We start from the raw sequence: 21,000 nt of genomic DNA, 5'->3' as shown, positions 1-21,000 counted from the left end.
CAAGGACTGGCCTTTCTCCCAAGATTTGTGAGAGTGTTGGGTCATCCTTCAGGATAGGTTGTAGATCCTTAATAATGCGTTGGAGGGGTTTTAGTTGGGGGCTGAAGGTGACGGCTAGTGGCGTTCTGTTATTTTCTTTGTTAGGCCTGTCCTGTAGTAGGTGACTTCTGGGAACTCTTCTGGCTCTATCAATCTGTTTCAGGAAAGAATCCACCAGAAGGTGTTACTTAGCTAAGTTGAAAAGATTCTCTGTTTGGAGTCAGATGTCACCAAATGTCCTCAGACAACATGGACATTCCCATTATTTTAGACTGTCTGCTCACCCTGAAATTTTCTCGTCTTTCCCATAGATCCCTGTGGGTTCATTTGGTGGCAATTAGTGCCTACCACCTTCCTCTTGGTGACTACTCCATCTTCACACATCCAGTGATTGTGCAATTTCTGAAAGGCTTAATCAGAATCTTCTCTCCAATAGCCAGATCTTTCCAACATGGGATCCAACTTGGTCCTTTCCATGCTAGTAAATCACCATTTGAACCACTAGCAAAATGCTCTCTTTCATGTTACTCTAGGAAGTTAGCCTTTCTGGTGAACATCACTTTGGCTACAAGGGTAGGCAAACTTGGGCCCATCATACATCAGTTTCCATAAGAATAAGGTTTCCTTGAGACTGCACCCACAGTTTGTGTCCAAAGTAATTTCAGACTATACATGTACCTGTATATATTTTTCCTAAGCCTCATACCAGCCATTAGGATCAGAGACTCCATTCGCTGGACATACCTTTGGCATTGTCATTCTATCTTCAGAGAACAAAGCCCTTTATGAGATTGCCTGGGCTGTTTGTGGCCCTAGTGCAACATATGAAAGAACAAGCATTATCTTCACGAAGACTATCCAAGTGGATTTCAGGCTGTATGTTGCTCTCTTACCAGTTATCTCATGCAGCTCCACCTGGCAGAGCAAGGCCCACTCCACCAGAGGAAAGGTGCTTCAGCAGCTTCGCTTTAGGAAATACCCCTCCTTGATATATGTAAAGCAGCTCTGTGGCGTTCTGTTCATATCCTCACAAGACACTTGTGTCTTGATGCAAGCCTCCTCATCTGAGCGTAGAAGTGTAGGACTGGAAGGGACCTCAGTAGGTCATCTAGTCCAGTACCCTGCACTCAAGGCAGCACTATGTAATAATACATCCTTTGGGTCAGCATTCCTATAGAGAGTACAGCAGAAGTCCTTGTACCCTCCTGCATCATGAGTACTGCTTTTCAGTCATGCACAGTGAAATACACATAGGGACCAGCACTTGCAGAAAAGTTACCTACCTTCTTTCGTAATTGGCGTTCCTTAAGAGGTGTGCTCCCTTTCTGTATTCCATTACCTGCCCTCCTTCTCCTGTGCTTCAGATCATAACACTTGATTTGCAGTATAGATGGAACTGGAGAGGTGGCCAGTCAACACTGTCCCTCCTACCCTTGCATCAGAGCATGGGGACCAACAGACACTACTGGCAAGACTCTTCCAGTCTCAGGTGCATAAAGCACATGCATATCCCACAGGTAGTATAGGTAGGGACCACGCATCTCAAAGAACTCTGGTAACCGAAGGTAGGTAACCTTTCTTTTCTTATATCCCTAGTCTCTGCAGGTATTGGAAAGATATAAATGCCAAGGAGGGAGAGGATTTGTTTAGGAGGTACAAGGTGGGGTAAAGCTAGGAATAATGGGATGACATTTAGGCTTTGATCAATTGCAGTACTGGATATATCCACCCCCAAAGGAATGAATCCTGTACTTACTTCAGCTTTCCTTTCAAGGATGGTGTTGTGTTTAATTCTATCTATATAAATCAATATATATCTATAAATCTATATGTAGAGAGAGAGAGAGAGAGAGAGACACCCACAAGTTTTTAGATGTTTAAATGGAAAGCAGTAGCATGAAGTACAATTAGAATTTGCCGGGGGATGGACTGAACGACCTAGCTGGTCATTTCTGTCTCTAATTTCTATGGTTTACGTTAAGAAAGGGAAAATTTAAGATGCGTATTGGGAGAAAGTTTCTGTTCTTAAAATGTATTTGAATAGTCTATCACTTATCACTTGGGACATGTAATAGTGCACTGGACAAATCACTGGGGAATGTACTATATTCTTTTCTATTTAAATTCTTATATTGTATCCATCACCTTGGTGATGTGTGTGTCTGCATGGGACAGTTCTGCATAGTAAGGAGATGGATTAGATGACCTAATGAGTCTTTTTCATCTGCAATTTTTGTGATTCTTAGTTGTCTCTTAGTTGTGAAGGGAGCAGGAATCCCGGAGTCCTTCCTGAGTCCAAATCCTTCGCATAGTACAGTATAGGGTGTCACTGTAGCCTCTGGAGATGATCCTAGACCTAGTCAGTACTGTACAAATATTTTTGCATCATATATAGGTATCAGCAGCGGTGAGCATTCCATTCTGGCAGTGGTTTCTACGGCAATTTGGCAAGAAAAGTGCAGCATTTGGGATTTCCGTAAGTAAACCGTTATGAAAATCTGTGCAACGTGGCATCTTACATGTCAATAGCAGCTTCCTCAGGAACCGTTCACAACTTTTGTAATAAAAACCGACACCAGCTGAAGTTTTCCTGATTTCAGGGTTCGTTTCAAACCTTGAATTGTACCAATTCAGGCAAACTCCAAGTTTTTCAAAGAAATTTTCCAAGAGATGGGTTAGTGAGCGAAGACGAGATGCAAACTCGACCCAAAGTCTAACCAGGTTCCACTTTGTATCTGTCTCACAGAGATGAACCTGAGCACAGAGTTTCAGATTCAGATCTGAACTGTCCTGTGTTCAAGGGCTATGTTATCTGATATTTAGCTTGGCCAAATCTGGTAGTTTCAGCTGACTAAGTCTCCCTCAGTCATGGGGGAGGGAGTAGTGAAACCCTCCTGAACTGAGTTTGGGGAAGGTCTAGCACGAACCCCTTTGAACCAAAAGGATGAGCTTCCTGCAGTGTTGGTTTTCCCTCTTCCTGCAAATGTTTACAAAGTAAAATAAATAAATGAGCTGCTAGCACAGGGGTCGGCAACCTGCAGCACGCAGGCCAAAGGCAGCACGCGAGCCGATTTTTACTGGCATGCTGCTGCCAGCCGGAGTCCCGGCCGCCGCCCCCGCTCAGCCCACTGCTGGCCTGGGTGAACGGAACCCCAGGCGGGCAGTGGGCTGAGCGGGGCCGGCGACCGGGACCCCAGCTGGCAGGAGCCGGCGGACGGAACCCCAGACCGGTGGCGGGCTAAGCCACTCGGCCCACCGCCAGTCTGGGGTTCTGTCCGCCGGCGTAGTGTATTGAATGTCTCCCCGTAGGAATGTGGTGTTTCGGAGCACCAGGAGCCGTAAGTAGTACACTGTAAGTAGCACATTCCTACTAGGAGAAATTTAATACAGTACACCGGAGTAGGGAAGGCTGCGCCTCCCCAAACAGCCCGCCCCCTATCCGCCCCCTAACACTTCCCGCCCCCTGACTGCCCCCCTCATAACCACTGACCCATCCAACCCCCGCTACTCCTTGTCCCCTGACTACCCCCTCCCAGGACCCCCTGACCGCCCCCCTCAGAAACCTCCACCCATCCAACCTCCCCTTCTCCTTGTCTCCTGACCGCCCCCTCCTGGGACCCCCCTGCCCCTATCCGCCCCCCCCACCCCGGGAGTCCACCCCCCATCCAAGCCCCCCTGTTCCCTGTCCCCTGACTGCCCCGACTCCTATCCACACCCCTGACAGGCCCCCCAGGACTCCCACGCCTATCCAACCACCCCTGTTCCCCATCCCCTTACTGTGCCTCTCAGAGCATCAGGACGGGCAGCCGTAAGTAGTACACTGTAAGTAGCACATTCCTATGGGGAGCAATTTAATACACTACACCTGGCCCCGCTCAGCCTGCTGATGGTCTGGAGTTCTCAAAATATGTTCTCTCACTGCTTATAAAAATTACACTACAATTAGCTTAAAAACTTGAAAACTTAAAAACTTTGTATATTACAGTAATCGTTAAAAAATGTATAATGTTAATAAATACATAGATTTGATGAAACAAAGTAGTTGTACTTATGTGCCTGTGCTTAATTTGTGTTTTCGATGATTTATCTTCTAAAATAATCTGGCATGTCTCGTACCCCCAGAAAGGGCATCTCACACCCCCAGGGGGTCCGTGCATCCCAGGTTAAGAACCACTGCACTAAGCTGATAAGATCTGCATTTTAATTTAATTTTAAATGAAGCTTCTTAAACATTTTAAAGACCTTGTTTACTTTACATACAACAGTTTAGTTATATAATCTAGACATAGAGACCTTCCAAAAACGTTAGAATGTATTACTGGCACCCAAAACCTTACATTCAAGTGAATACATGAAGACTGGGCACACCACTTCTGAAAGGTTGCCGGCCCCTGTGCTAGCATCTTAGCGATCCCAGAAGAAAGAAGCCTGATTTAACTGTCACAGCTTCCCAAGGCAGAGCCAAGACGCCTGCCTGAGCTTTTGCTGATTTTTTTTTTTTAACCTCGGACTGAGGGCAAGCAGCAGAGAGAGTTCACATTGCTGTCTGCATTGACTCCTCACTCTAGAGCTCAACTTGAGCTTTCAGCCTGGACACATCATGCAGGCTGAGGCACTTCAAGTCCCTGGAAAGGAGGCAAGGAAGAAAGTGGGAGCTTTATGAAAAACTCTGCCTGTAGATGAGCCTTGGCATTGGCTGCATTTCCCCCCTGAATCTAGCTTTATAAGTGTTGTAACATTTTTAATAACCTCAAATACTTCACGGCTGGTGGTAGCTGGTGGTGTAACGAATAGCAGCAATTTGTTGAAGCTAAAATCTATATATTGCAGTGACATCTGATGAATTGGAGATGGTCTGAAAGCAAAACACTGGCTTCAGATACCTCTGATCTTTGGATGCTTTGAAATATGCATCTGAAATTCACAGTTAAAGACCATCCCTGCTTCTGATTGCCTTTGCTGGCATGCTAATTAGCAGAAGCTGAGATGGACCTCAAGGGAACAGAGTTACCTTCTAGGCACTGTCTACGCAGCAAACAAAAGTGCTTTCTTCAATGAAGTTGACTGAATCAAGTCAGTTTACCACTATTGGAAAGCCCCCTCAACTCAAACAAATCATGGTTTAGCACTTTTACCATTATGTTAGCTAGTTGTGTTGTAGACTACAAGGGAGCTGGATTGAAGAAAGCACCTTTTTTGCAATGTAGGCACACCCTCGTATGGCGTGAGTACTTCCTGTTTGCACAGTGAAAGTCTCTTGTCTGGCAGTGCATCCCAAAGGCTTCCTTTGCCATAAGCTCAAGAGAATCTGTAGCTCTTATATCTGCTCACCGTCACTGTGAAAGCAGAATTGCCTCACTAATTGCAACTGTATTTCTGCAGACGTCACTGCAGAAGGTTCTGAAAAAAATATCTGAAGAGAAGTAGTTTTCCCACCATAATTTCAGCCCTCTTCAGGGTGAAGGGAAGAGGGACTTCTCTGAGGTGATTTGAAGATGGGATGGTTACCTGAAAAACTGAGCACCTGTATAGACTCAGCATTATAGTATAGTTCTTGTATTCTAGATGATGGACACAGACTCCTTTTTTACCGCTCGTCCTCACACTTAAATTGGTTGGAGGAGGTGGCTTAGTGGTCTAAACACTAGCTGTAGCATACTTAAGCTTCTTGAAACTACAGGTTCAGACCCCCCTAGAATCAACACGGCCCTTTGTCCATCTGGGGTAAAGAGATGGAGTTATGTGCAGTGTAGAGGTTTTTGCATAGACAGTTAAAAAATGGAGGCCATTTCTGCTCCATGTGGGTGTTAAAGATCCCATGCAGTTCTTTCTGTAAAGGATTGCCCCAGCTTCCCTTCCCTCTGCCTCACTGTGCTATACAGGTTGCTACCGTTCAGCCACCGATGGCTCCATTTCCATAGTGCTGCTTTGAAGCTCTTCTGGATGGGGCCGGGGGGAGCATGTTCTGACAATAGAATATTGCTGTTACTGCTCCTGGTGGGGCGGGGGGGGGGGGGAGGGGAAAGAGGCACTCACCTAAGGATTTAAAGGTCCTTTTGTTTTCGGAGTAGAAAAAATGGGTTTCTTATTGCAGTGATTTTCCCTGCAGCTTAGAGAACACTGCTCCCACATACCTGCCTTTGCACAAGAGATGCTTCTGAGAATTACCATTTCAGTTTTGCCTGCCCTGGGTCCTGCTCCTTCCCCACTAGAAAAATCGGTTTTAAAATCAGTATTATTATCGATTTAAAAACCTCTCTGGATGCTCTGGCTCTCCGACGTTGAGCACAGAGTTAATTGTCAAATTGTTTGCAGGCAATGTGTGATCTTGTATTGCTAGAGTGCTCTCTTGTGGTGAAGTAACGATTGTGCCACAAGCATTGCAGACTAATGCAAAGGCTGTTTATGCTGGGAACCTGTAGTCTCGGAAGGTGGTTTGCTACTCCTTTTGAGTTTACCCACAAATGTCTGTTCCTTGGACAGGAACTGCATTTAAAACATACAACAAGTGTCCCCTGGTTAAATGGATTAGACCCCAGCAGGCAAGATGTCCAAGATCACCGCTTTCCTTGCGGAAGAAATAAATAGCAAGCGCAAAAGTAGCAGCACCCTCACTGAAGTTCTTTGCTCATGCCCTCAGCCTACTCAAGCTTCAAATATAGTGCAGAGAATCAAAACGAGCAACACAAACCCAAGAAGCTTTAAATGTTTGTTATTTAACAAAAACAACATTTTATGCAGACCTCAGCTTTGTGACGCGTTGTGTCAGTTATTTACAGGAATTTGAGGTGATAGCACAAGACTGGTATGGAATGTAGGGACAACTGGGGAGCATGGCTTTTGAGTCCACATTTTAAATGGGGGCATCTCTAACCCTTATGAGCCCATTGTTTCAAATTGAAGTGAAGATGCTAAGCACTGCTGAAAATCAAATCCAGGTCATCCAAATTTAGATTTCCAATTCTGGAAATGTGGGCCTTTGTGACTTACCCGAGGTTATAGTGCAAGTCAGTGACAGACATGGGGACGGTGGTGGGGTAAATTGTCCTACTGCTAACCACTAGACCACATTGCCTCCCTAATGTTAGTTATTTATACTTAGTATCCAGGTTTTTGAAAAAGTCACTGAAGACCAATGTGTGCCAGAGCTCCTTGTAAATCAGTAATTGATTTCATGTGTGAAATGGGTGATTTTAAATCCAGACATGACTCAAAGCCCCTTGCAGTGTCAAAGCCCCTTGTCTGTACTGGAAGTGTTCCTGTTGTTGAAAATAAAGGGGAGATGGCAGCACTGGCTGACTTGTTCTGTTCTAAAGTATTGTCACTTCTAGAGCCCTATGCAGGACTATTTTTTAAATCTCACTCCTGTCTTGCTGTGCAATACCCACTACCCCTCCCACCCACTCCCTTCCTCATGGTTTCTTGCATTTTTACACTGCTCCCACCTGCAAAAATCTTAGATCCCACAAATCCCGCAAGAGACATATTTTAAACGGGTTGGTTAATATATTATATAATATGTATAGCAATGGAATTCAGACACAATTTTTACCACTAAAAAATCCCACAAATCTTGCTTAAACCGTGTAAACAATAACTTTAATTCCTGTTATAATAGACATCAAATCTCTTTCTACCCCTTACTTAAATTTAAGTATTAAAACCTTTATTTAAAAAAAAATTGTGTTTTCCCACAACTTACCAGTCTGGCATTTTGCCCACCCACTCCTGTTATTATGGCAGTGGGTCCTGCAGGACCCGTGGGATCCCAGTCCCATTGCAGAGCTCTATTCGCTTCCTCTCTTTTGCTAAGTTAAGTAATGAAGTAGGACCCTGTGGGAGCACCGTTCTCTCACAACACTGAAGCTTTAAACTTTGTTGAACCATAGAACTATATAAGCTGCCGTTTCACAATGCCACCTCTTCTGTGTGAAAAAATATATTTTCCATTGTCTGCTATATATCTTATCTACCATTTTTCTTCTGGTTCTTCTTTCCCTCTCTTAGTGGATGATTCCTTTTGCGGTCATGCTGGTTACAATCCCAAATCTGGTTCTGGCTTACGTGGTGGCCTTTGTCTCTGGTCTGAGTATTGCAGCATCTTTGTTGTTGCCATGGTAGGCAAATATTATATTTGAAGTGTGTATATGTGTTGTACACACACTGTGTGGAGTTCACCATGTAAACACTCAGAATTTGGCAACAGTTACCACATACAGTGGTATCTGAGAAATCAGAGTTTTCCCCTATATTTGGACTAGGAGAGATCTGTGATAACTCAGTGTCATGTATCCACTGTTAATGTCTGGTATGTGTGTATATATGTGTAAATGCTCTCTGAAAATATCTGTAAATTAAATTATTAACCTAAATGTGTCTAGAACTCCTGAGAATACTAAATCAATCAGTCGTTTAGATTTAGTTTAATAGTACTTCAGAATTTATATTGGAAATTGCATACAAATCAATTAAGGCTAAACAATTAAGAATGTAGCTTGGGCAGCCTGCACCAAGCTGTAGATCCCTACAAAGTGGCCCTATGATGGAGAGCAAATGCAGGAGTGTGCTATGGGGCAGGCATAGGTGCTGACTCCATGGGTATTCTGGGGCTTTGACTTTGGGTAAGCAACTCTAAATCCTCTACATCAGTGGGAGAATAGGTCCTTTTAGTATCCTAACACTGCTGTTTTGTTAATGCGCTCTAGTTATATGTTAGGGCTTCTCATAGATTCACAATCACCCAATATCTAACTCAGATATTTTTGTAACTGTCTATTACTTAAAAAAAAAAAAAGTAAATATTGTAACCATGTGATGTGAATAAAATTGTACCTTGGGGTTTTGTTCACTTACTAGATTACAACCTTGTGAACTGTTGTGGCTGTCATGCATTGCCTATTAAAACTTTTTGTCCTCCTTTCAATCAATGTAACCGTCTGTATTTGACTAGCTCCCTGCAGAAGTAGTAAATCAAAACTTCATCAAACTCATTTCTGAAAGAAAGTTTTCTGCTTAGTAGTTAAATTACCCAGCAGTGTGCTGCAAATGTTTTAACAAGTGCCTCCCTCAAAAATGTTCCACCTAAGTCAGCAAATTTTGACATTCCCTGGGTAAAAACATTCTACCCTCTCAATTGAGCCAATGAGGTTTTGCAAAACCAAATTCCAACCTCCACTGCCCACCTTTACTTTTAGATGGCAAAGCCCCTATCATTACAGTTTTTGTTTGTTGACCTAGCAGTGCAGAGTCACCTACTTTTCTGTTTCTGGGTTCTTTGCCATCTGACTTTCTCTGTAATTGTCAGCCTAAATACCTTATCAAAAATAAATGATCTTGTTTGCACAATTAATTCCGCAAATCAAACCTCCAAGAAACAAGCCCCTGCAAACTCTGTATGTTAAAGAGGCTCAGAAACTTCTGCTTGAGGCTTTTATACTCTTCTTCTCTTGCTGGTTTGCAGGTCAATGTTGCCTGACGTAGTTGATCACTTTCGCCTGCTGAATCCTCATGCAAAGGGACCTGAAACCATCTTTTATGCTTCATATGTCTTCTTTACCAAGATGTCAGCCGGAATTGGATTAGGAATTTCCACAGCAAGCCTGGAGTAAGTGATGTTTTATTCCACTTAGTTGCTGTAATAAAGGGCTCTGAGGTGCTGTGTGGTAATTGCCTTCTCACCATTCGCGAACGCAGCGGGCTCAGAGACACAGTCTGGTTGCCAGTTTGAATGTGTAATGGCTGAATCCTAAACACAAAATTGTTATCTGACAGGTCAGACTTCTGGTCACCAGGACACCTGGTAGCCTGTTAAGAATTGTTTGGTTTTAGATTTTGTTACCTAAAGAAAGCAACAACAAGGAGTCTGGTGGCACCTTAAAGACTAGCAGAGCATAAGCTTTTGTGGGTAAAACCCCCACTTCTTCACTTTCTTTAGGTAGCAGCATGGACTTAGTGGTTTGGGCACTGGTCTAAGAGTCAGAAGACCTGGGTTCTGTTCTCAACTCTGCCTCAGGCGGTCTTTGTTATAGAATCATAGAAGATTAGGATTGGAAGAGACCTCAAGAGATCTAGTCCAACCCCCTACTCAAAGCAGGACCAATCCCCAACTAAGTCATCCCAGCCGGTGCTTTGTCAAGCTGGGCCTTAAAAACCTCTAAGGATGGAGATTCCACCACCTCCCTAGGTTGACCTTGAGCAAGTCAATTCTTTGGCTCTCGGTTTCCCCTCCCACTGTGTGTCTAGTCTGTTTAGATTTTATTTTGAACAAAAAAATAGCACTTTTTTCCCTAGGAAAAGCAGACCGTGCCTTTTAAAGCTTTCATGTCGTCGAAAACCCAATATCCAATCAAAAAATTTCAGCCAGCCAGATTAATGTCACAAGTCACATTTCAAATAGATGGTAGAGCCAGTGTAATTAACCAGATATTTCTGAAACGTGCTTGAGAAGTGGAACTTGTTACTACAGGGCAGATTTAAGCTGTCCTCCAAACTCTTGCACAGTGCTGTGACCCTACAGTACCTCCCCTCTACGCTGACTTTGACTTTGCACCGTAGAGGTCACATTATGTAGAGAAGGAGATCAAGTCCCATTTGGCGGTTGTGATTTAACTGTGTGTCTTCTGCCACTGCTACTCCAGTTTAAGACTGGAGAACCAAAATGACAAGGTGGTGGGATGTGGTCGCTCATGTATAGACTACATTGGGAACCACTTGTCAGTACTTATCTGTCCACAAGCTGTTATGAATTTGCAGCAGATGCTGCAGTGTTTTCCCCCCCCACCGCTCAGGAAAACAAGTCTCTGTTTTAGTGACTTCATACAGAGAGCTCATAACTAACAGAATTACTGTCAACTGATTAATGCTACTTCACTCTAGTTAGCGAGCTCCCAGCAGTTTGCCATCTGCTGGAGTCCAGAGCTGACATTTATGGGAGAGCATAGGAGGTAGTTTGATGGAAAATGGGTAATCATTTTCATAGGTGCAGGTTCAGAATGTAACAGAATAATTCCACAAGTTGGCACTGAATAGCTCAGGGCATCAGTAATTGTAATACTGTGCCCACCCCTGGTTCTGATTCAGCCTATCACATAAGTACATGCTTAACTTTAAGCATAAGAGTAATCCTGTCCCGCAAAACACTGAAGCATGTCCTTAGCTTTAAGGAGGTAAGAACTTCTGTTGATGCCAGTGGGACTACTCACCTTCACTTAAAGTTAAGCACATGCTTAAGATCTTTGTTCAGTAGGGATAGGATTCACTTATCAGACAAGCTCTGCTATAGAGAGACTTGGCAGAATTCAATTTTTATTTAATAATTCTGATGGATAAAATCAATATTTATTTTAAGCATTTTTTCAATTTTTATCTATTTAAATTTTCACAGCTATGGGAAATTATGGGTGGAAGATCAGACAATTATTTAATGACAAAAGATGTTGAGATTCAAAAAGCTAAAGCTTTAAAACCATTAAAACACAAATTGTCAATATCACGTCAAAATATAGAGGTTCATAGATACTAAGGTCAGAAGAGACCATTATGATCATCTAGTCCGACCTCCTGCACAATGCAGGCTACAGAATCTCACCCACCCACTCCTGCAATAAACCTCTCACCTGTGTTTGAGCTATTGAAGTCCTCAAATCATGGTTTAAAGACTTCAAGGTGCAGCATATCCTCCAGGAAGTGACCCATGCCCCATGCTACAGAGCAAGGCGAAAAACCCCCAGGGCCTCTTCCAGTCTGCCCTGGAGGAAAATTCCTTCCCGACCCCAAATATGGCAATCAGCTGAACCCTGAGCATGTGGGCAAGATTCACCAGCCAGATACCCAGGAAAGAATTCTCTGTAGTAACTCAGATCCCACCCCATCTAACATCCCATCGGGCCTATTTACCATGAATAGTTAAAGATCAATTAATTGCCAAAATCATGTTATCCCATCTCCTCCATAAACTTATCGAGTTTAATCTTGAAGCCAGATAGGTCTTCTGCCCCCACTGCTTCCCTTGGAAGGCTGTTCCAGAACTTCACTCCTCTGATGGTTAGAAACCTTAGTCTAATTTCAAGTCTAAACTTCCCGATGGCCAGTTTATATCCATTTGTTCTTGTGTCCACATTGGTACTGAGCTTAAATAATTCCTCTCCCTCTCCGGTATTTATCCCTCTGATATATTTATAGAGAACAATCATATCTCCCCTCAACCTTCTATTGGTTAGGCTAAACAAGCCAAGTTCCTTGAGTGTCCTTTTATAAGACAGGTTTTCCATTCCTCGGATCATCCTAGTAGCCCTTCTCTGTACCTGTTCCAGTTTGAATTCATCCTTCTTAAACATGGGAGACCAGAACTGCACACAGTATTCCAGGTGAGGTCTCACCAGTGCCTTGTATAACGGTACTAACACCTCCTTATCTCTACTGGAAATACCTCGCCTGATGCATCCCAAGACAGCATTAGCTTTTTTCCACGGCCATATCACATTGGCAGCTCATAGTCATCCTGTGGTCAACCAATACTCCAAGGTCCTTCTCCTCCTCTGTTACTTCTAATTGATGCATCCCCATCTTATAACTAAATTCTTGTTATTAATCCCTAAATGCATGACCTTACACTTCTCACTATTAAATTTCATCCTATTACTATTACTCCAGTTTACAAGGTCATCCAGATCCTCCTGTATGATATCCCGGTCCTTCTCTAAATTGACAATAGCTCCCAGCTTAGTATCATCTGCAAACTTTATTAGCACACTCCCACTTTTTGTGCCAAGATCAGTAATAAAAAGTTAAGATTGGTCCCAAAACCAATCCCTGAGGAACTCCACTGGTAACCTCCCTCCAGTCTGACAGTTCACCTTTCAGTATGACTCGCTGTAGTCTCCCTTTTAACCAATTCCTTATCAACCTTTCAATTTTCATATTGATCCCAATCTTTTCCAATTTAACTAACAATTCCCCATGTGGCACCATATCAAACGCCTTACTGAAATCTAGGTAAATTAGATCCACTGCATTTCCTTTGTCTAAAAAAATCTGTTACTTTCTCAAAGAAGGAGATCAGGTTGGTTTGGCACAATCTACCTTTTGTAAAACCATGTTGTATTTTGTCCCATTTACCATTGACCTCAATGTCCTTAACTACTTTCTCCTTCAAAATTTTTTCCAAGACCTTGCATACTACAGATGTCAAATTAACAGGCCTGTAGTTACCCGGATCACTTTTCTCTCCCCCCCCCCTTCTTAAAAATATGAACTATGTTAGCAATTCTCCAGTCATATGGTACAACCCCTGAATTTATCCATTAAAAATTCTTGCTAATGGGCTTGCAATTTCATGTGCCAATTCCTTTAATATTCTTGGATGAAGATTATCTGGGCCCCCTGATTTAGTCCCATTAAGCTGTTCGAGTTTCGTTTCAACCTCAGATATAGTAATATCTACCTGCATATCCTCATTCCCATTTGTCATGCTACCATTATCCCTAAGATCCTCATTAGCCTTATCAAAGACTGAGGCAAAGTATTTTAGATATTGTCCCTCTTTGTTAATAATTAAGTCTGTACAGTAGTAACAGCAGCATGTAATTCCATGCTTTGACTGTGTAAAGGTAATAAAATTATTTCAGAGAAGGCACAAAGACAAGGAGTGGGAGAAAGGGGGCAAAGGGCTGAAACCTGCTCCCATTGATATCAGTGACAAATTTCATGTTGGTAGCCATAGGATTGACTCCCCTCCCCGAAAAGGGAGCATATAAGATATAAAAGAGCAAGAGGACGTATAAGAAGAAATTGGAGCAGAGGTTTAGTTGGTGGTGGGAGGGTAGGAGATCGGGGAAAGCCCTTAATGTGACCAAGTGCCTTTTAGGTAGGGGAATAACAGCAGTGTCCGTATGTGTGTTTTTATAGGTTTGCTGGTTATAAAACAGGGATGTGCAGGCAATCCAGCACTGTGATCCTCACACTGAAAATCCTGATTGGGGCAGTCCCTGCCATCCTCATTGTTATAGGCTTATCCATACTCCTCTTTTACCCAATCACTGAAAAAAGTCGAAAAGAAACGGAATTTGCACTCGAGCTGTTAAGGTAGGTTTGACTCAGAAGCAAAGTGCAATAATATCAGAGCAGCCTCTCTTACAGGATGCCAGGATTCAGGGTTGGGGAAATTAGCTACTATCATAGTTTTGGGTTTGTTTAAAGTTTCTTAAATTCTGTAAGTTGCAGAACATTACATTTTTCTAGTATCTTACCTTTGTTGCAGAGTCCTTGTGTATATAGGGTGTCTTTCTAAGAGATTACTTCTGTTGGTTTCCCAAAGTAATCCGCAAATTTAAATGATACAAAATAACAAACAGAAATCATATAATCCACCAGCCTTCCGTGGGTGAAGCACAGCACAGCACCATTATATTAAAGTTTCATCTGGGAAGTGGAGAATATTGTATCCAGTGGAAACTAGAAGGGGATATTTCTTAGGTCATGTTTAATTATATTCTCCTTAGCTATCTGCAAATGGGAAAAATGACTTTTTTTCTTCTTCTTCCTGGTGTGTAAAGAAGGTCTGAAATCTTGTGGTAGGGTGAGGTTAAGCATTTGTTCTGCATTTTTTTTTTTTTTACATTCATTCGTATTTTCTCTTCCTTTCTTTTCCTTCCTGGAAGACTCCTGGTCCAGTTAAAAAAAAATTAGGCCGAATATCAATGGTGAGGGGAGTAAACCCTCAGCTGTCATTTAGCATATTTAAGACTATATTAAGTCCTCAAAATATACTGTAGAACAATTCCCCCTAACTTGGATGATGGATTAGGTAGTATAATAGGTCTTTGCTGTTTCTCCTTTGTACGACCTCAAAATACCAGCTGTGGAAATTGGTCAAGACACGATAAAAGCCATATCTTGCTAGTAGTGGTTCTCCCCTTCTCTGTTTATTATTTGAGGTTGCTAAATTTTAGCCTGTAAGTTTAGCTTTAAAAAAAGGCGGGGGGGGGGGGGGGGAGGTGAGAACAACAGCAAGCGGGGAAAAAAAAAATCTCTTCACCTGTGATCCTCTACTTTTTATAGAAGGAGTCATCCGAGCACTGACAACCTTTCTGAAAACGAAGATGATACCTGGCTATGAAAGTTTGGAGAGAAGTGGCTTTTCAAACCGAAGTCTGACCTCAGAGTCCAAAGCACTGTACTTGGGGGGTGGAAGGAAGGGAAAGTTTTATTAGAGGATACTGGAAGCACTGGTACACAAAAGTGCAAGGGGCTCTGTTACATTAATAGTAAGGATCTGATTTTGACTGACAAAATAGAAAGATTCTGAGGACAGCCAATAGGGTGCCTCAAGGGGATGCTCACAGTTCATAAGTATCTAAACTTCATCCAGTGTTCTGATGCCCTTAAATTGGTGTTAGGAAGATTCAGTAGGTGGCACTCTTCCCTCTAGTCAGTGTTGAACCAAAGCCCCAGCACTGTACTGAGGATAACCTGCTTCTGAAGATGCTGTGTTTCGTATGAGACATAAAACCAAAGTCTTGCAGTCATTAAATTTCTTCTGGAACTGTTGGCAAGATCCAGGGGTGTTAAAGGTTGGCCAGGAAACCAAGTTTAAACTCAGGACATTCTTCTGACCTAAATTGTCCTAGTAGCCTCTGTTGGCTACAGTATTCTTCATCACTTTTTTCTAAACTGTTTGCTGCACAACATTTGCTATGTGTCCCTCTAGAAGAGTCTGCATTTCGGTGGCTGATGGATGGGATCCTTGTGTATAATTTGTTTACATTTGTAAAGCCCTTAGGGATTCTGAGGATGAAATGTGCTATAAACATGTAAGATTTAGTTCTTCTTTTTGAGTTTCAACAAGCCCTGGATGCAGTTGGTAACAGAGCTGTGTGTTGAAAACTCACAAATAACTGCTCCAAACCTGATTTTAATTTGACTTTATTTGGGGGGTTAAGTCAAACTTTTATGTTAATAAAGGCCTACATTTTCAAGAGTGATTGACTAGTGGTCTTGGGTGCCTCCGTTTTTGGGTACCACACTTCAAAGTGCCCAGCTGTCAGAGTGTGAGCGCTCTGCCCTTTCTAAAAAAGAAAAAAAAATAATCAGACCCACTTAAGGCATCTCATGTTGAAGCACCCAAACTCACTAGTTGCTTCTGCAAATTTAGGCCCTAAATTTTTGTATATATTTACTCGTACGAGGCACACGTTCCCACATACAGAATGCGGTCATTCACCTATTGAGAGCTGCAGCCGTGCTACACATTCTCAGCATATGTGTAGCAATTTAGAACAGCCACCCTGCGCCGTTTATCTAGTTGGTGCCTTTCTGAGCCAAGGATCTCGAAGTGCTTAAGAAGCATTAATTAAAGCCTCACCACACCCCTGTAAGGGGTACATGCTACTGTGCACATCTTGCTGGGAGGGAAACTGACCCACAGAGATTAAGAGCTAATCCAGCTCCCATTGGAGTCAGTGGAAGTTGGATTAGGCTGTAAATGATTTGCTCAAGGTCATCCAGCAATTTAGTGATGATACCGGGACTAGATTCCAGGAGGCCTAAAATATGAGTTTTCTGTTATGCAAGTCATATTACATAGCAGCAAAACTGTAGCAAACAAACAAGTTAGAGGTGCCAAACTATACCTGGAGGTAATTTTGGTGTCTCTAAATATTCCACTTTTAAAACAAAGTATCAGTAAAAGCCAGGTTTCCTATTCAATTTAATGTTTTGAAATGCAAATGTTACTAGCTAGAGAGTTAGCTCCTCAGTTGCTATAAATCCATCATTTCAGGTCAATGGGATGACATCAATTTATACAAGCTAAGGACCTAGTTTGGTGGGGGGTTTTTTTTTTTTTATAAAAGGGTAGCCGAAACTGCAGACCATGTTTGATTAGACATTTTAAGGCTGCGTGTCTGTCACAGAGATTACGGAAGTCATGGATTCAGTGACTTCTGCAGCAGCAGATGTGGCTGGCTCCGGGGCTGCCCGAGCAGATCAGGCATCCCCTGGGCTAGCAGCACCAGCTGGTTTGGGTATGGGAGGGGGCTCAGGGCTGGGGCAGGGAGTTGGGGTGCGGGGCAGCACTTACCTCAGGGGGATGAGCCAGCATGTCCCTGCAGTTCCTAAGCAGAGGGGTCGGGGGCTCCGCGCGCTGCCGATGCTCACAGTCGCCACCCTTGCAGCTCCCATTGGCTGCGGTTTCTGGCCAATGGGAGCTGGAACTCGTGGCAGGGGTACCTTGGGGAGCCCCCCTGGCCTTTCCTCCCCCTAGGAGCTGCAGGGACACCCGGAGTCAGGTAGGGAGTCTGCCAGCCCCGCTAACCCTCCCACCCCCCAGAATGAGTCCCAGGCTATGCACTGCTGCCTCCCAGACTCTCCGCTATCACCAGCGGGAGTCCCGAGCTGTGTGCCACCACCTGGCCTCCTCCCAGCACCAGAGGGGGTCCCAGGCCATGCATCACTGCCCACCTTGTCCACAGTACCAGCGGGGGTCCCGAGCAGCTCGCCACCCCCCCAGCACCAGCAGGTGTCCCAGGCCACGTGCCACCATCTGCCTCTCCCCCGCCCTCCCCCCAGCACCAGCGGGGGTCCTGGGCCACACCCCCAGCACCTGCCATGGCCCCAGACTGCCCCCACACCCCCAGAGCACCCGCAGCCCCCCAGCCCAAGTTTTAGTTAGAGATATATAGTACAAGTCACAGGCCATGAATTTTTGTTTACTGCCTGTGACCTGTCCATGACTTTTACTAAAAATACCCACGACTAAAATGTAGCCTTAGACATTTTTTAACTTGAACATGGCCTGTGCAATGTATACTATATCAGCTATGCAACTGGGTTTACAAATTGCATAATACGCTTTAGCTCTGTGCAGTGTGAGCTTTCTGAGTTATAAAACCGCACCTTACCCCTGCTTCCGGCAAGAAATTTTTCAGGCTTTGTAATGGAGATACAAACAGTCCTGACCTTGCATATGGCAGTATTAATGAATATCGTCACAATACGGCAGAAATCTTTGTAGATAAAACTTCTATAACTATATTTTTATAATTTGAATAGTGCTGAGTTATTTTATCATATTAAAGTTGTATATTTGTTCATAAAATGAATGTATTTTTCTAAGGTTTAAAGAAAAAGCACTAACAATGGATTTGAAGAAGGAAGCAGTATACGAATTTTGTGTGTCTTTTTTTCAAGGTTTACTGTTTGCACTGTGAAAGAATGAATTTTTTTTATCTTCTAGCACTTTTTTTAAACTAAGCATAATCATTGTCTATACCCTAAACATGTGACAGAAAGAATCAGATCTCTGTGTTATTATCTGTGCATATTAAATATTTACACTAAGTACAATCCAGATTGAGTAATAATTCTCTCTCTGCTATAGCTGAACCTTAGAGATAAGGCTGCTAACACAATTCCATATTCAGTCCATGATGCATGCAGGGTGTGACGGGGTTAAGACTCACCACTGCTGGCACCTCCCGCTGGTTGCTCCAGGAATTAGCTCTGTCCAGTCATGGAGCACCTTTTGTGCGTGGTGCCTTTCCCTTCGTCTGCTCTGCTGCTTTGGGGACCCACGTTGCTCCCCACATGGCAGCATCCTCTTCAGGACGCTACTCTCCGGCAGTGCCCGCTGCTCCTGTCTGACCCCTTTCCAGGGGTTTGGTGTTATCAGTAGTCTTCGATCTGCACCAGTTCTAGCGGCCGACCGCAGCCTCAAAGTCTAGCCCCTTTGTTGCAGGGGTCAGCCACAGCCTGTATCAGGCCATGCTCCTCCTCAGCCAGATGTAGTACAAAGGGGAAGGGGGGGACCCAGGCCCACCCGCTACTCTGGGTCCCAACCCAGGGACCCTCTAGTGGCAGCCTCTATGCCCTCCTCTCCCCTTGTCAAACTATCATCCCTGGGCTGCTTCCCCTTTGGCCCTGTGCACCTGCTCAGCCCTTTGTAGTAAGGCTGACAACCTAGGGTTTTCCTTGGCCGGAGCTCCCGAGCTCCTTCTGCCCTTCCCCCAGCACTGCTCTGGCCAAGGTACTACCTTTCTGCTTAGGAGCCAGTCCTCCTCCCTTGCCAATCAGCTGGGCAGCCTTTATATAGGACCTTGCCCGATCCTGATTGGCTGCCCCTTCCCCCACCCTGATTGGCTCTCCCCAGGCCTTCACTGATTGGCTGCTGGTTCGCCCAGCCTTTCTGGCCTGGTTCAGCCCTTTTCTCAGGGGGTGGGGCTCTGCCCCATCACACAGGGATTTCCATTTGTCTTTTACATTCATACAAGAGCAGAATTCGAGTGGAGCTGGGCAGACCCGGGGCCCCAATTTTGCAGCCGTAGACCTTCTTGATTGGGAGCTCTTTCAGGACGATTGGGCCCATAGTTTGTTTCAGAATCTAAATCCTAAGCTCCTTTTGGATTTGCCTTTATGGGTTATGCATCCATAAAGTTCAGATATATGTAAAAAGAAAAGGAGTACTTGTGGCACCTTAGAGACTAACAAATCTATTAGAGCATAAGCTTTCGTGAGCTACAGCTCACTTCATCAGATGCATACAGTGGAAAATATAGTGGGGAGATTTTATATACACAAAGAACATGAAACAATGGGTGTTACTATACAGACTTTAAAAAGAGTGATCAGGAAAGGTGAGCTATTACCAGCAGGAGAGTCGGGGGGGGGGGGGGAACCTTTTGTGGTGATAATCAAGGTGGGCCATTTCCAGCACTTGACAAGAACAGTAGGGGGGAGAATAAACAAGGGGAAATAGTTTTACTTTGTGTACATCCGCTCCCAGGCTTTATTCAAGCCGAAGTTAATTGTATCCAGTTTGCAAATTAATTCCAATTCAGCAGTCTCTCACTGGAGTCTGTTTTTGAAGTTTTTTTGTTGAAGAATTGCGACTTTTAGGTCTGTAATCGAGTGACCAAAGAGATTGAAGTGTTCTCCGACTGGTTTTTGAATGTTATAACTCTTGACGTCTGATTTCTGTCCATTTATTCTTTTACGTAGAGACTGTCCAGTTTGGCCAATGTACATGTTCGACTTTCAGGAGTCCTCTACAAGACTTTGTCCTCACCCACAACTATTTCAGATTTGGGGACAATGTATACCTTCAAGTCAGCGGCACTGCTATGGGTACCCGCATGGCCCATCAGTATGCCAACATTTTTATGGCTGACTTAGAACAACGCTTCCTTAGCTCTCGTCCCCTAACACTCCTACTCTACTTGCGCTACATGGATGACATCTTCATCATCTGGACCCATGGAAAAGAAGCCCTTGAGGAATTCCACCATGATTTCAACAATTTCCATCCCACCATCAACCTCAGCCTAGACCAATCCACACAAGCGGTCTATTTCCTGGACACTACTGTGCTAATAAGCAATGGTCACAAAAATACCACCTTATACCAGAAACCTATTGACCGCTATACTTACCTACATGCCTCCAGCTTCCATCCAGGACACACCACATGATCCATTGTCTACAGCCAAGCTGCAAGATACAACCGCATTTGCTCCAATTCCTCAGACAGAGACAACCACCTGCAAGATCTCTATCAAGCATTCTTAAAACTATAATACCCACCTGCTGAAGTGAAAAAACAGATTGACAGAGCCAGAAGAGTACCCAGACATCACCTACTACAGGACAGGCCCAACAAAGAAAATAACACAACGCCACTAGCTGTCACCTTCAGCCCCCAACTAAAACCTCTCCAACGCATCATCAAGGATCTACAACATATCCTGAAAAATGATCCCTCACTCTCACAGATCTTGGGAGACACACCAGTCCTCGCTTACAGACAGCCCCCCCACCTGAAGCAAATACTCTCCAGCAACCACACACCACATAACAAAAACACTAACCCAGGAACCTATCCTTGCAACAAAGCCCAATGCCAATTCTATCCACATATTTATTCAAGTGACACCATCATAGGACCTAATCACATTAGCCACGCCATCAGGG

General features: G+C 43.9%; 1 protein-coding gene across 10 annotated transcripts in view; it reads left to right on the top strand.

Annotated features, from left to right (window-relative positions):
* Positions 1-18,381, top strand: part of MFSD2B (major facilitator superfamily domain containing 2B) — a 64,324-nt gene extending 45,943 nt beyond the window's left edge. For 8 of the 10 annotated variants that reach the window (XM_037893967.2, XM_037893974.2, XM_037893968.2 and 5 more), the window contains 5 exons: positions 2,435-2,515; positions 8,047-8,156; positions 9,500-9,643; positions 13,945-14,121; positions 15,097-18,381. In XM_037893967.2, the coding sequence (XP_037749895.1) occupies positions 2,435-2,515; positions 8,047-8,156; positions 9,500-9,643; positions 13,945-14,121; positions 15,097-15,154 (570 nt within the window). In that variant the 3' untranslated portion in view covers positions 15,155-18,381. Of the gene's footprint in view, positions 1-2,434; positions 2,516-8,046; positions 8,157-9,499; positions 9,644-13,944; positions 14,126-15,096 lie in introns of those variants that run through there. The other 2 variants (XM_037893973.2, XM_037893970.2) reach the window with 2 other exon arrangements.
* Positions 18,382-21,000: the final 2,619 nt, after the last annotated feature.

The sequence above is a fragment of the Chelonia mydas genome, chromosome 3 (assembly GCF_015237465.2).
Source record: "Chelonia mydas isolate rCheMyd1 chromosome 3, rCheMyd1.pri.v2, whole genome shotgun sequence".
NCBI lineage: Eukaryota > Metazoa > Chordata > Testudines > Cheloniidae > Chelonia > Chelonia mydas.
This window is presented reverse-complemented; position numbering and strand designations above follow the sequence as displayed.